The 12,452-nt window shown below is 42.2% G+C and overlaps 2 protein-coding genes across 2 annotated transcripts in view; both read right to left on the bottom strand.

The window, feature by feature from the left end:
* LOC131887593 (arf-GAP with coiled-coil, ANK repeat and PH domain-containing protein 2-like) overlaps positions 1 to 3,241 on the bottom strand; it is a 3,609-nt gene extending 368 nt beyond the window's left edge. Inside the window, exons 1-4 of the mRNA XM_059236219.1 lie at positions 1,741 to 3,241; positions 1,497 to 1,670; positions 1,233 to 1,437; positions 96 to 883 (exon numbers count right to left, since the gene is read on the bottom strand). Coding sequence (XP_059092202.1) covers positions 96 to 883; positions 1,233 to 1,437; positions 1,497 to 1,670; positions 1,741 to 2,688 — 2,115 coding nt within the window. The 5' untranslated portion in view covers positions 2,689 to 3,241. The remainder of the gene's footprint in view (positions 1 to 95; positions 884 to 1,232; positions 1,438 to 1,496; positions 1,671 to 1,740) is intronic.
* Positions 3,242 to 6,007: 2,766 nt separating this feature from the next.
* On the bottom strand, positions 6,008 to 7,790 carry LOC131888968 (cytochrome P450 2C15-like). The gene has a single exon (XM_059237939.1). It carries the CDS (start codon positions 7,644 to 7,646, stop codon positions 6,162 to 6,164), a length of 1,485 nt encoding a protein of 494 aa, XP_059093922.1. The 5' UTR covers positions 7,647 to 7,790; the 3' UTR covers positions 6,008 to 6,161.
* Positions 7,791 to 12,452: the final 4,662 nt, after the last annotated feature.

The following is a 12,452-nucleotide window of genomic DNA, read 5'->3' on the forward strand; positions in this document are numbered from 1 at the left end:
GTGCTCGGCATTGATCTTGCCGGATTGCGTCGTGTCTTCGTCCTTCTCATCCGTGTCTCGATTTTCCTTAGACGAGGAGGATTCCCCTTTCGCACCNCACAGGCCAAGATCGATCCACTCAGGATGGACTGATGGATCACGGCCGAGCCATTGGGGGCATCCCAGTCACGATTAGCACCCAAGGCCAGGGCTTGGCTCATGACAGGTAAATTATGAACACGAGACGCACGGTAAAGTAGATGGTCAGGCGTGAGTTCGGCCAGCATGGCCTCGATGTAGGCTTGATCCGCCATGGAGGTTCCATCCTCGCCATCCGTTGACTCTTGATCGCTATCGAGTTCCACACTGGCAACACGATGCTCCCCAAGAGAGCTGCCGAAGATGAGATGCTCGGCATTGATCTTGCCGGATTGCGTCGTGTCTTCGTCCTTCTCATCCGTGTCTCGATTTTCCTTAGACGAGGAGGATTCCCCTTTCGCACCCGAGGTCCGGCTACGACGTCGGAGTTTGCGTACGGTCCAAATGCCCGAGTTTGAGCCGTCGGACCCTTGTTCCAGAACTTTGGAGCGAATGAAAGCCTTAGCCACATACTTGGCCTTGATCCAATTTTCCCGCTCGGGCCCATCGGAAGAGGGCTTGGCGCGTTTGGCCACGATTTCATGGACCTCAGCCTCGAAAATCAGATTCGAGATTGTGTTGCCCAATTCAGCCATGACCTTCAGGATTTCCGGTTCCCAAGCATCCAGGGTAATGGAACGCACTTTGCTGACATGAACCCCCAACCCCCGATGCACCCCGGAGCATTCAATGCAAAGGGTTATTCCCAAATTAATCGAGGCCCATTGAGGTTGTGCCGAGCCACAATCGCAGCACGTTTCATTACCTAAAAGATGGAATCGTATGGCTTTGTCAGGTAGTTAGATTACGGTACATTTGACATTTCCTTCCAACTGGCGGGTATCTCATTTCAAGTTTTTCTCTAAATTTGTCTTCTTCCCCCGGGGAATTTGCAAATACAGAAGGTTTGAGTTGAGGGATGACAAAGGGAAAGAAGAAGCTTTTGGATCACATTTCATTTCCATCCGCTCAAAGCTGGGCTTGGATTTCTTCTTCATCGTGAAACCGTAGACAATGTTCATTCAGGCAAGTGAAAAAAAATCGTTTGAATTGGGCTTCGAAAATGAGAGTTCATTTGCATGGATGGGTTATTCCAATCGAGGGCAATATCTTACCAGGGATGAGAAGGATTTGTTTGGCACATTGCTTTGACTTTCCATTTTTAGCCGGACTCGACGAGGACGTAGCCTTGGGTTCTTGGGAATCCTCGGGGTCCGAGTCGTCCCACCGCAGTTGTTCCTCAGGCCCATGTTTCTTTGCCTCCTGAATGGTCTCCTGAAGAGCCGATGAAATGCCCTGTTGGAGGCATGTGATCCATTTCTGCGGGAAAAGATAGATTTCACCGATTTCAGAATACACACTTCGTTATCTAAACCTACCTTGGCGATCTCATCCGAATCGGCTTGCAAGATGTGCGATTTGGTGGGCGAAATGATTTCGAAACAGAATCGACGATCGATATCCATCAAGGGTCGTACCAAACAAATCCGGAGATCCTCTTCCATAACCGTGGCATCTTCACCCGATCGTCTCGAGTACAGAAGCTTGTTATTCTGAAAATTACCACCCCATTTTAAACTCCCTAGCCTCCAGATCCACCCAATTGAGCCCGTAACACCTCACCTGTAGATAGAACCACCGTCGGTTCCAGATCCGGAACGCATTCTGGCCGCGTTTGAACAAATAGCCTTCGAGTTTCACATCGTGCCGTCCGGCGGCGGGCACCTCAATCTCATTGTGACTGCCCTGACTCACGTGGGTGTGTCGTTTCTCCAGGTGCTTCTCCAATCTCGATGACACCTGTTGCAGATCCATGATGTGCCCGCCCAAAGACTGTTTATCGGATTGCCAATCCGTGAAAGCGCCCGAGCCCCGCTCAAAGAACTCGCCGTAGGTGATGAGGAAGGCCAGCAAGGACTTCAAGACCTCGTGCTTCTTCTTAGCTTGCAACATGGTGATCTGGAACACGTAGTCCATGGTGGTGTAGCGGAAGCAGCTCTGCGTGGCCGTGAGTAGATTGGCCGCATCTTCCACATCGCCCGGACGACTTTTGGACACGGTGGCGTTCTTCTGCAAGGCCGAATCCAGGTCATTGGAGATCTTGTTGAAATAGCCTTTAGTGTCTTTCATTTGTTTGACGTCATCCCGCAGAAACTTGGTCAAATCATGAGCCAGGGCCTCCGAAGCCCGCCCCACCACCGAATTCTGGAGCTTGATCATCTCTTGCACATTCTGAGCCAACTTGTTCAGGTGAACCAAGGTGTCGGCCAACGGGGGTTGAGGCGGCGGGGCCGGAGTACGAGCCCCACCCCGAGGGAGACTAGACGCGAAATGGGCGTTCATCTCCCAGAGGGCAGCCAGGAACTGGGTTTGTTGATTGACGTAATGCTTGCCCGCCTCAGCCATGGCCGCATTGGCTTTCAAGAGCTTCTCCAGACGGGTCTCGAGGTCGTCGAGGTTATCCTCATTAGCCTGGAGGCTCTGACGAAATCGCGGCGAGTCCGTCAGACAGTCGCTGAAAGGGATGATGGGCTCCAAGGCCACGATCAAAGGCGACTTTAACGAGGCCATGCTACTAAATGGGCGTAATGAATGAGCGAGTGTAAGAAACCGCTCACACAACTCGATGACTACCACCAGTACCAGGGGGGAGGATGGATGGCGGATGAGTCACCCGAACTGTACTCATCTCATGGGAAGCACACCAGTCGCCAGAGCCTAGAATCTATCCCCAATCCAGCGGTCACGATACCGCCAGCCAATTGAACGAGCACCAAAGAGCTTGATCATCAAAATATAATGGGCGATGCCATCAAGGAGACGGCCATGATTGAGGTTAGTATCACTTGAAGAAAACACGCCGCCCGCACTTGATCGATCAGTCAGTCAGTCAGCCGTCAGCCATGAATCTATCAGCAGAAGAGACTGGAGAGTGCATGCGTGCATGCGTGCATTTACGTAGGATAACGTAGAGAGAGACATACGGACCAATGCACAGCCAGAGTTAGAGGGGATTCGAGCCGGATTCGTCTTATCTGGGCTGGATTGCATGCCAGGCCTGGGTAAATCGCCTGACTTGACTCACAGATTCACTTAACTCGATCAAGTCTTCAGATATGAAGTATGGCGGCCGCGAAATTGCATCCCGTTCAGGCGGGAATCGTGGCATGAGAATGGACCCCAATGAATGGTGGATGACTGAGTCGGTTGGCCTGGATAACATAGATCATAACCCTGCATAGATCTGTGGACACATATAATGTTCTCGCTTTTTTGGCATTGGATTTACCCTATAAAACTTAAGAGTGGAAAAATGCGCCCAAAAACATCGGCAATGTTGGCAGAAAGTAGAGGGCCCTCTAGCAGAAAGCAATGTACGGACGTACATGCTCAAGTCTTGATCGGACCGTCCGGATTGAAGAGCTCTTTTCCATTTTTCGAAAAATTACCGAAAAATATCATCGAAGTATAAGGAAGTGTGTTGGGTACTACACTGCGACTGTAAAGTCTTTGCCCCTTGAAAGAGCACGTCATTTTGTCATTCATATACTATTACTTACTTTCAAATGTAAAGTTAAGATTGCTGACTCCAGTAGTTTGAGTCATTCTCTGCCACAACCACACGTTGGTTTCAGTCAGTTACAAAACTTGGCGCCGTAGTTCTGTAGTTCTACCCATTTCTAGTTGATTTTGATATGGATAACCATTTCATCTTTGCCGAACATTTTCTTGTTTACAAATGTGCTTCATGCCACCACCAAAAGCGCCGGGCAATAGCCCTTTTCATTCTCCTCTGCCTTCTCATAGAAGAAGTGACATAGAAGAGTAAAAATCGAGTTTGTTGTGGTTTGTTACTGCAGCTGAATCGGTAACCAGTGGACAGTGCAATTCTAGCTGATGGAAAGCAGCGCCTCTACAATCAGAAACTATACCCAAGCAGCCGGTCAGCTGACATTCATTCACTCGAAAACTAGTCCGCCTGGCCAGCTCTCATCGCACTCTCCAGGCATAGGAGTTGCTTCCTCTATGGCCTTCTCTCCTTGCGGACAAACAAACGTAAAAGGACAAGAATGCGCTCTAAGATGCCTCATAAGAACAAGGTATTTTTCGGTGAACATCTTATTGTTGAAATATTCAAACACCATATATCGACCACCAAATCTTCTGAGAGACCTTTCAAATCCTAAAAAAGTAAAATTATTAGCGCTTTTGACCTCTAAATTGAAAAATAAACAAGGAGCTATATCTTGTACACTTGTAGCATACCAGCGACTTTTTGTGATTGTTTTTTTCTTTTAAATTATCCTAAGAAACTAAATCTAATTCTAGAGATAGTGATGTTTTAAAAGCTGCTCATCAAAAACCTGTGAAATATTGTTCGTCTAATAATCCCTTGATGAAATCTGGCATCTTAAAGCGTGTTCTCTCGTTTCTACGTTTGTTTGTCCGCACCTAGACCAGGCAGAGGGCGCTGTTTCCCCCAATGAAAAGGACCGTAGAAAAGCATTTTTCTACGATATTTGGAGAGAAAAGACATATCTGGCACTCCCTAAACCTTAATACCACATGGACCATTTTAAAGGCAATTTGAGGAAATAAAAGCCAGTGCAATCAACCAGTGTAATCAATCATAAAGAAATCAGAATTTTTAGCAAGCACCACAAACTCCAATTGTCAAAGGCTTCCATTTTTCTCTTAATTTTAGCTAAATTATGGAACAGAAGTCTCCATGAGAAAGGTCAGGGAGGAGAATCCAACCAGCGACCTTTCACATGAAAGAAAACTTCTCTAATCGCTGCACCACAATTCCCCCTTTATCAGGATGTCTTCCAAAGGCGAGATTGGAACTAACATCCTCTGGGGAACTGTGCCGCCTTGGATACATCAGACCACTCAGCTATTATATATCAGCAACCAGAAAGCATTCATATTCGGAGTTCTTTCCGAGCATACTAATCTTGGGCGTAAATATTTTGGATAGGAAAACCGTACATACATTAATGTTTACATTTCAGTCTTTTTTCGTCTTAATACTTTTCCAAATGTTAAACCCCAACCTTTAGTGGGACATTTACTCATTATGGACCTTAAGGAGTGCTTGAGCCCGGTGAATGGGTGGGAAAAAGATCAAACATTTTTTCGGTATTTCGATGCTGGCAGATTGCCGAAAAATCGAAAAAAGAGTTTTTCGATTTTTCGAAAGAGAAGTCTAATTCCAAGAATCTGTTTAGCGAGGATGCTTTTGCCTTGTTCAAATTTTTAAAGATAAGCTACACAATATTTTGAGTCTTTTACATGAAATTTTAAAGCCAAAGTGCGCTGGAAACCCGTACTGATTTTGGGGTATGCCGTCATGATCAACTTCAGATCAACACTTGGGCATTACGAAGCATCCAGTTGCTAGGTGGGTGACGTCATTTGATATAATACGGCAGGAGTCAAACTATGTGCTCGTTCCTTCTTCCATTCGCTTTAGTATTTTTAGGATTTTAATACCCTAAGTTTTAGGAAGGAGGAGGATAGGTATTCTAGGACCTTACCTCATATTATGGTTTTGTACATTGTCGTCCTTGGTCTTTTGCAGTACGCAGTGCGTATACTACTACATCATTTATCCACAATTGGCTCTTCATCGAAACCTCATATGACAATTTTTGAAGCCACAAATGAATCCTTGCTTTAAATCGTAAAAATTCTAAGCGCATGGTCACAATTCCAAGAAAGGGCTACAATTGCTGTCAGAACGAAGGAAGCAGAAATGCCTTCTCTAAGTGCAACTTAATCTGTCCATCAATATGTGGTTCCTTCCATCAAGTTACAGTCCTCAAAAGGATGATAAACTGTCTGTAAAAACTAAATGTCTTTGGCAAAGTCATCATTTTTTGCGTCATTGTTTCATCAAATAAAATATCCTTTATTGCGAGAGTAGGTCTCATCGGACTTTTTTTTAGATTATTGTGCCGACAATTGGTTTCACATTTAGGAGATTTGGGGCCAAGTCTGGGTTCAATGCTTGCCATTCGAGACAAATATCATGTGGGTAGTTACGTACGTGTAACAAAACAAACTTCAAAGTGATTGGGCCGGTTGGCTGATAATGGGGACCGATCTTCGCTGAGCAAATCCTTACTGGGCCTTTCAACCTTGAAGTGATCGACAATTCCAGTAAAGAATTTGAAGAGCTCAACTCTGGCCAAAGTCTCGCCCAGGCATCGTCTCTTGCCCAACCCAAAAGGGATCACATACGGACTGGGCACAAATTTCCCATTTTCATCAAGGAAGCGACCCGGGTGGAACTTCTTGGGGTTTGAGAAGTGCTGGGGGTCCATCAGAACTTCGCCAAGGTTGGGGAAGATTTGGGTGCCTTTCGGGATGAAGTAGCCTCTAAAATGAGTGTCCTTGCGAGCTTCTCTTGGCACAGAGTTTGGAACAATGTTACTCAATCTTTGAATCTCATGAATGGTGGCTTCGGTGAAGGGCATGTTTTGTCGCTCCGAGTTGGTTGGAATTCGATTGCCTCCTGTGACTGCCTTCAGCTCTTCTTGAATCTTTGTCTGAACATCTGAATGGTTGGCTAAAAAAAGCACTGCCCAAGTCAGAGTCAAGCTAACCGTCGAACTTCCGGCAGCAAAGAGGTCTTCTGTGACGACTTGCAGATTTAATTTTCCATCGTTGCCTTGGAAGCTGATACCTGAATTCGGCTCTCGTTGCTTCTGAATATGGGCGTCGATGAAATCTCTCAAGTTGTTGGGATCAAAGGTCTCCTCGTGTTCTAAAATGGGGCGCTTGCAAACGTTTCTAATTTCATAAAGGGCCGTTTTAAATTGAAGCTGACACAAGCCCATTTTAGATAGAATACTTTCAATATTGGGAAACAAGAGCGCTGCAAGAACCCACGGCGAAGCTGAGGACTCGTCAAATTCGTTTAGCAGTTGTGTAATTCTCTGAATCCTGGGATCATTTGCACACACTCCTTGCCCTGTGGTTATGGTCCAAAGAGCATTCACAACAGATGTATTGAATACACCAAACACGCTCATGGGTTGACCGCGTATACCCTCTAAAGCGGAGCACAATTGGTTGACTTGCTCGTCAATAACTTCTTCCATCTTTAGCTTGCCAAAACCAAAATCTCTCAATGTTCGCAAGGCAAAACGCCTTTGTTCGGACCAGTGTTTGCCGTTGGAAAATATCACACCAGGTTCGCCTCCATCCGACAAAGTGCCTTTAATTCCTGGTAAAAATTTGGGCCTGTCCGAGAAATCGTCATGAAAGCCTGATTCTTGAATGGAATCAAAGTCGTTCAAAACAACGATTCTAGATGGACCCAAGAAGAGTCCAAAGATGTCCCCATATTTTCCTCGAAATTTGTGGTAGCTTTCCACGACATTGGAGCCCAGTTTGTAGCCATGGCCTATGAAGGGTAAGGCCAAATTGGGACCATTGGGAAAACCCTTGGGTTGCGTGTAATTTTTGTACCACCACGTGAAGACAAGCCCAATAAAAGCGGTCATGTATATGAAAAACATGACCTATCTTGACACACAACTTGTACCTTCAAGCACAAAAGGCAAATTCATTACTTTTCGAGTCAACGATCGGTATTTCTCTTGGCTGAGGAAGTTGCACAGTGCATGTTGTGCAAACAAACATTGACTTTCCCAATTTTGCCCATTGACGGCTTTTTGTTTTGCTTCAGAAACCTATTCGTGTAAACTAATGAAATATGATTTGCATTTTAAAAGTAATGGTAGGCGGCAAATATTCCAAAATTTTGTGAGAATTTTAACAAGTTTTATGACTTTATATGGCATTTCTATTTCTAAATTTTTGAAGGAAAATGACATACAATGAACTAGAGCCATTATAATAGATGAGTACGAGCATGAGATTTTTGGTCTCCAAACGTCGTTTCCATTGTACTGTGGTTCTTCAGTTCACCCCCACGGCGGCTTTTTCTGTGTCATGTATTTATTTCATTCTTGTCAAAAAATAGCAAGAAAATGAATCAGGTGCAAGATTTTTTTAATTCTATAGTCTCAACAACCATAAAAAATAATAATTTAGCTGATTCAGAAGGTTGAGATTCACAATTGATGCAACCTTACCCTGGATTGGCAAAAGGGATGCAAACCCAGAATGGGACGAAATAGATGTATATATTGTAAACATTGTAAATATTGTAAAAAGACCTATGATCCAATGAGAAATATCTCGCAATAAAGAGCATTTTCTTGAACTACCATTTACCAAGTTTCAACTGAAGGTAGAAGTAAGTGCAATTTCATTTGTATTCATTTCCTTTGTTTATAAGTGTTAAGTTAAATGGAATTGAGAGTGGCTTAAAAATTGAAAGTGGTGTTGAAAACATCAAATAACAAGAATATTGGCATTCAAAAACATTCACTGATACGAATTTGGCATTCCTGAATGAGCGGACACAACATTCTTTACTAAATTCCAACCCGCCTTCAGGCCTCCATCCCTGCTTTATGCGTCAGAACAGAGAGGTAACATTAGGTTAAATCAGGTCGAGTTTCATTGCACATTTAAAATAATACTATGTACTATAATAATTTGTTTAATGAATAAATGTAGACAAGTAAGCCAAAAAGGATAACACAAATGTAATGAAAATAGGCTCCAACTGTCTACAAGATCTTTCAAAGTTTCTTACTAAAAAGAAATTAAAGCCATTCAATTCACCAAATGGTTTTGACATTTTCAAGTCATTGTTGCACAAACCTTTCCAACATATATTTATCTATTTTCATGAAGGCATACCTGATGACCTAACTGAAAAGTACCAATAAACAAGGGCAGTCTTTATTACCTGGAAGTATATTTAAACTATTTTATGGTCTTTTATCAACAGTATATAAACATTATTATTACAACCAAGTTGTTTCTTTTAAATAGAGGGTTTTTTGAAATGCACCCATATGCAACTATATTTTTGTTTTGCTAAATTTCAGTTCAAACCAGGCGTGTCATACCGATATGGTCGTCTTCAAAACGAAGCGCTTGTTCAGCATAAGGTTACTCTGAACGTTCACGCACTTCTCATCTAAGTTGGCTTTAGCGCACATTTTCTTTGATGTTGCGTGACAAAACGTTCTCAAAGTGTACAATTTTCAAAGAAAAATAACCTTATGAAGGCCATGCATCCTTTTCATGTCACCTTACAAACTATTGTCAAATTGCAACTGCTTTTTAGACATATTAACGTCATACTGTAGCTCTGGCATAAGATCTCCCTTAAATCCTAATCTTCAACAGATCTTTCCTCCCACAATGTTTTTGACGTTCCAACCCTTCAATGACAAAGCCTTTAATATATTTCCCAAACAAGTAGCATTGAAATCACAGTAGTTTTGTTCCTTTTTCTGAGAAAGTCAAATAAATGCTTCCCATTTTAACATCTTGTAAGTGTAATGATAAAAATATTCAAACATTGCTCAAATCTTTTTTGCCTCTAAATATCCTTCATTTTATATTTCTCTTTCTCTGAGCAGCAAAAGGAAATTTGAGGGTTCATGATGGCCTGAATTTAAGATACCTCAAGTTTAAAACAATGATTTTAGTATAGTTTATAGTCTGACGGACACTATTAAAAGTACTTATTGATCAGCAAAGGAACATTTATATTAAACCATAGGTATATTGAGAAATCATTAAGTGAATGATTTTTTAATATAAATGCTAAATGCAGGAAAAGTAGAATGTACTGCAAAAACAAGGCCAAACACTTATGCTCTCTCGCGCAACCGCAGAGAAATTGTATGCTAAAAAAAGATGTGTCCTCCGACCCCTCCGACCCCTGCGACCACTCGTTAGATGATCTGTGCCTGCGACCCTTAAACTCCAAAATTGCCTGCCGCCCTTGAGGCAACCGTACTCACTACCCTCGTTTTTTCATGATATGAATCCCAAAGGTTACACCCAACAAAAGCTACCCTAAAAGGCAATACCATCTAAGCGTGATATCCACAATATTGATAATCTATTTTTTGAATGCCATGACTTCTCACAAAAATTTCAATATTGCAAAGAAGAAAGTAACAAGTTTGAATAACAATGGCTGCTTATTTTATATAGGGATATTCAAAGGAGTTGACCCGAAGGTCATCATTCAGGGTCATATTAGTCTCAGTAACCCAAGAGTAGATACTTTTCAATCTTTATATATTTGGTCTACCAACGCAAATTGAATGTAGGGTTGATCTGGAATGCTACTTAAAAATTTGTCCAAATCTTACTTGAACGATGCTACCGGATCAATAAGACCTACGTATTCCCTACGAATATGAACGGGAAGCAAATTATACAATAAAGGAGCTCGAGAAATAAGAGAAGTGGACTTCATTGTTCGAACTAGCCTGCATTCTCGAGGGCTTAAAGATGCTCTCAAAACGCGCACTAAGCCTCTACGGTCACTAGAGTTGACCCTAAAACACGGGTTGGGACAAAGCTCATGAATACTTTTGAAAAAGTACCGTATTGAGTATCTTTCATACCTCGACCCTTTGAGTAATGTACAGTCCCAATTTTTCAGGCCTCTTTCAATGCAAGAGCTCTCTCATTCCTGTGATGTTCCTAGTGAAACATCTTTGGACTTGTTCAACCTTTTTCAAACCTGCTGAACTAATTGGAGCCCAAATTGGCAAGGCATATTCAAGATGTGGATGGACAATTTACTTGTACAGAAATAGCATCATGATGAAAGACGGCCAAAATATGCATCATCCATTTTATTTCATAAAGCGGGTCTATTTGCTTACATTGCATATTTCGTGCTTTCATGCATTTTTTAGGCTTTTGGCGTAAGTAAATCTAAATGCAGATAATAATCACTTATTATGACTCTTGAGCATGTCAATGCATAAAACGTATCAACAAGAGTGTAAAATCATAAACAAATAAGTATGAGAATGAGTGGTCAAAATGGGCAGAAGGATAAGACATTTGACCGGAACGCAATGTTACACCATACTTGACTTGAGTTGGTTGAGTGCAATAGGAAAAGTGAAATGTGAGGTCACACGCAGTACAAAAACTTTTGGGCAGAGGTGAAGATGGAAGTCGTTGTTTATGGAGGAAAGTTGATAGATTTAGATAATAGATTTCTAGACACTGGATGTCGGACGACCGACCACTCGGTTGGCTGAACAGTACAATGAACTAGTTTGCTATCAATTCCCAAGAGACCATTATAGCCAAGTGGTTGGTCGTCCGACATCCAGTGTCTAGAGATCTACGTATGGCCAGATTGGGCAAATCCATTATCAGCTTTTGCCGCTGATGGAATTTGGCTGGGAGCCAGACAAGGTGCATGATGCAATACTTCAAAGGGATTTCAGGCCAAGGACTATAAAGTTGGTCTTCATCAAAAGTTTGCAATGTAAATGTGAAATGTCTTGAAAAATCAGTGGCTCGCTCCCAACAGGTTGGCCAAGATGGTCCGCAACAAGCACCCTCACATTGATCAGCTCATTGCCAAGGTCAAAAGATGTTTGTGAAGTACGCTAGGCATAATTTTGCAACTGCCTGCCTCTTGGTCTTAGGTTTCTTTTTTATTTTAAATAACATAATACATACTGAAGTACATATTTTAGGTTCAACGGCATGTTTAAGTGCATATTTTGGTCAGTTTTTATGCAATATTTGATGTCATCTATAAAATGGAATCTTTTGATGCATATTTTGGCCGTCTCTAATCATCATACTATCTCTGGACTTAAGCGTCCGATTATCCAACCCACTGTTTGAAACGCTTTGCCAATTTTCAAATGGACATGCACATCAAACTTTCCATTATTTTGAAGAACTACACCCAAAACATTAAATTGCTGCATGGAAAAGTGTATAACAAGTATTATAGGAACGTTCCATGATAAATGAAAAGTTTAACGTTGCTTTTTCCTATAAAAAAAGTAATATTCATTCACTTCAAGCACTTCATTAGTTTTTTTAATTGCACAAAAAGTCTCCGATCTATCAAAGCATATCAATCAAAAACGACATCACAAAGACGCCAAACCTTATTTGCAATTGATGACCATGTTTTCACGTTTGGGCTTAAAGCTCAACCCTTGATCTCTGACACCAGGGAAGCCAGCCAATTTGATGAAGGATTAAGATTAGGTGTGGCAGTAGAGTACATCGCACATCACTAGTAATCGCCCCTCTGGCAATTCGGGCTTCTTGCAGAGATCTTATCGGCTCAAAATGATTTTTTTTTTGTTTGGTTTTTCACGGGCTCTTCTAACCGCTACAGGGAATGTAATCCCCAGTACTATTAAAATGAAAGATTATAATTCGTCTATTTATTACTT

Source organism: Tigriopus californicus, chromosome 10 (assembly GCF_007210705.1).
Source record: "Tigriopus californicus strain San Diego chromosome 10, Tcal_SD_v2.1, whole genome shotgun sequence".
Taxonomy (NCBI): Eukaryota; Metazoa; Arthropoda; class Copepoda; order Harpacticoida; family Harpacticidae; genus Tigriopus; species Tigriopus californicus.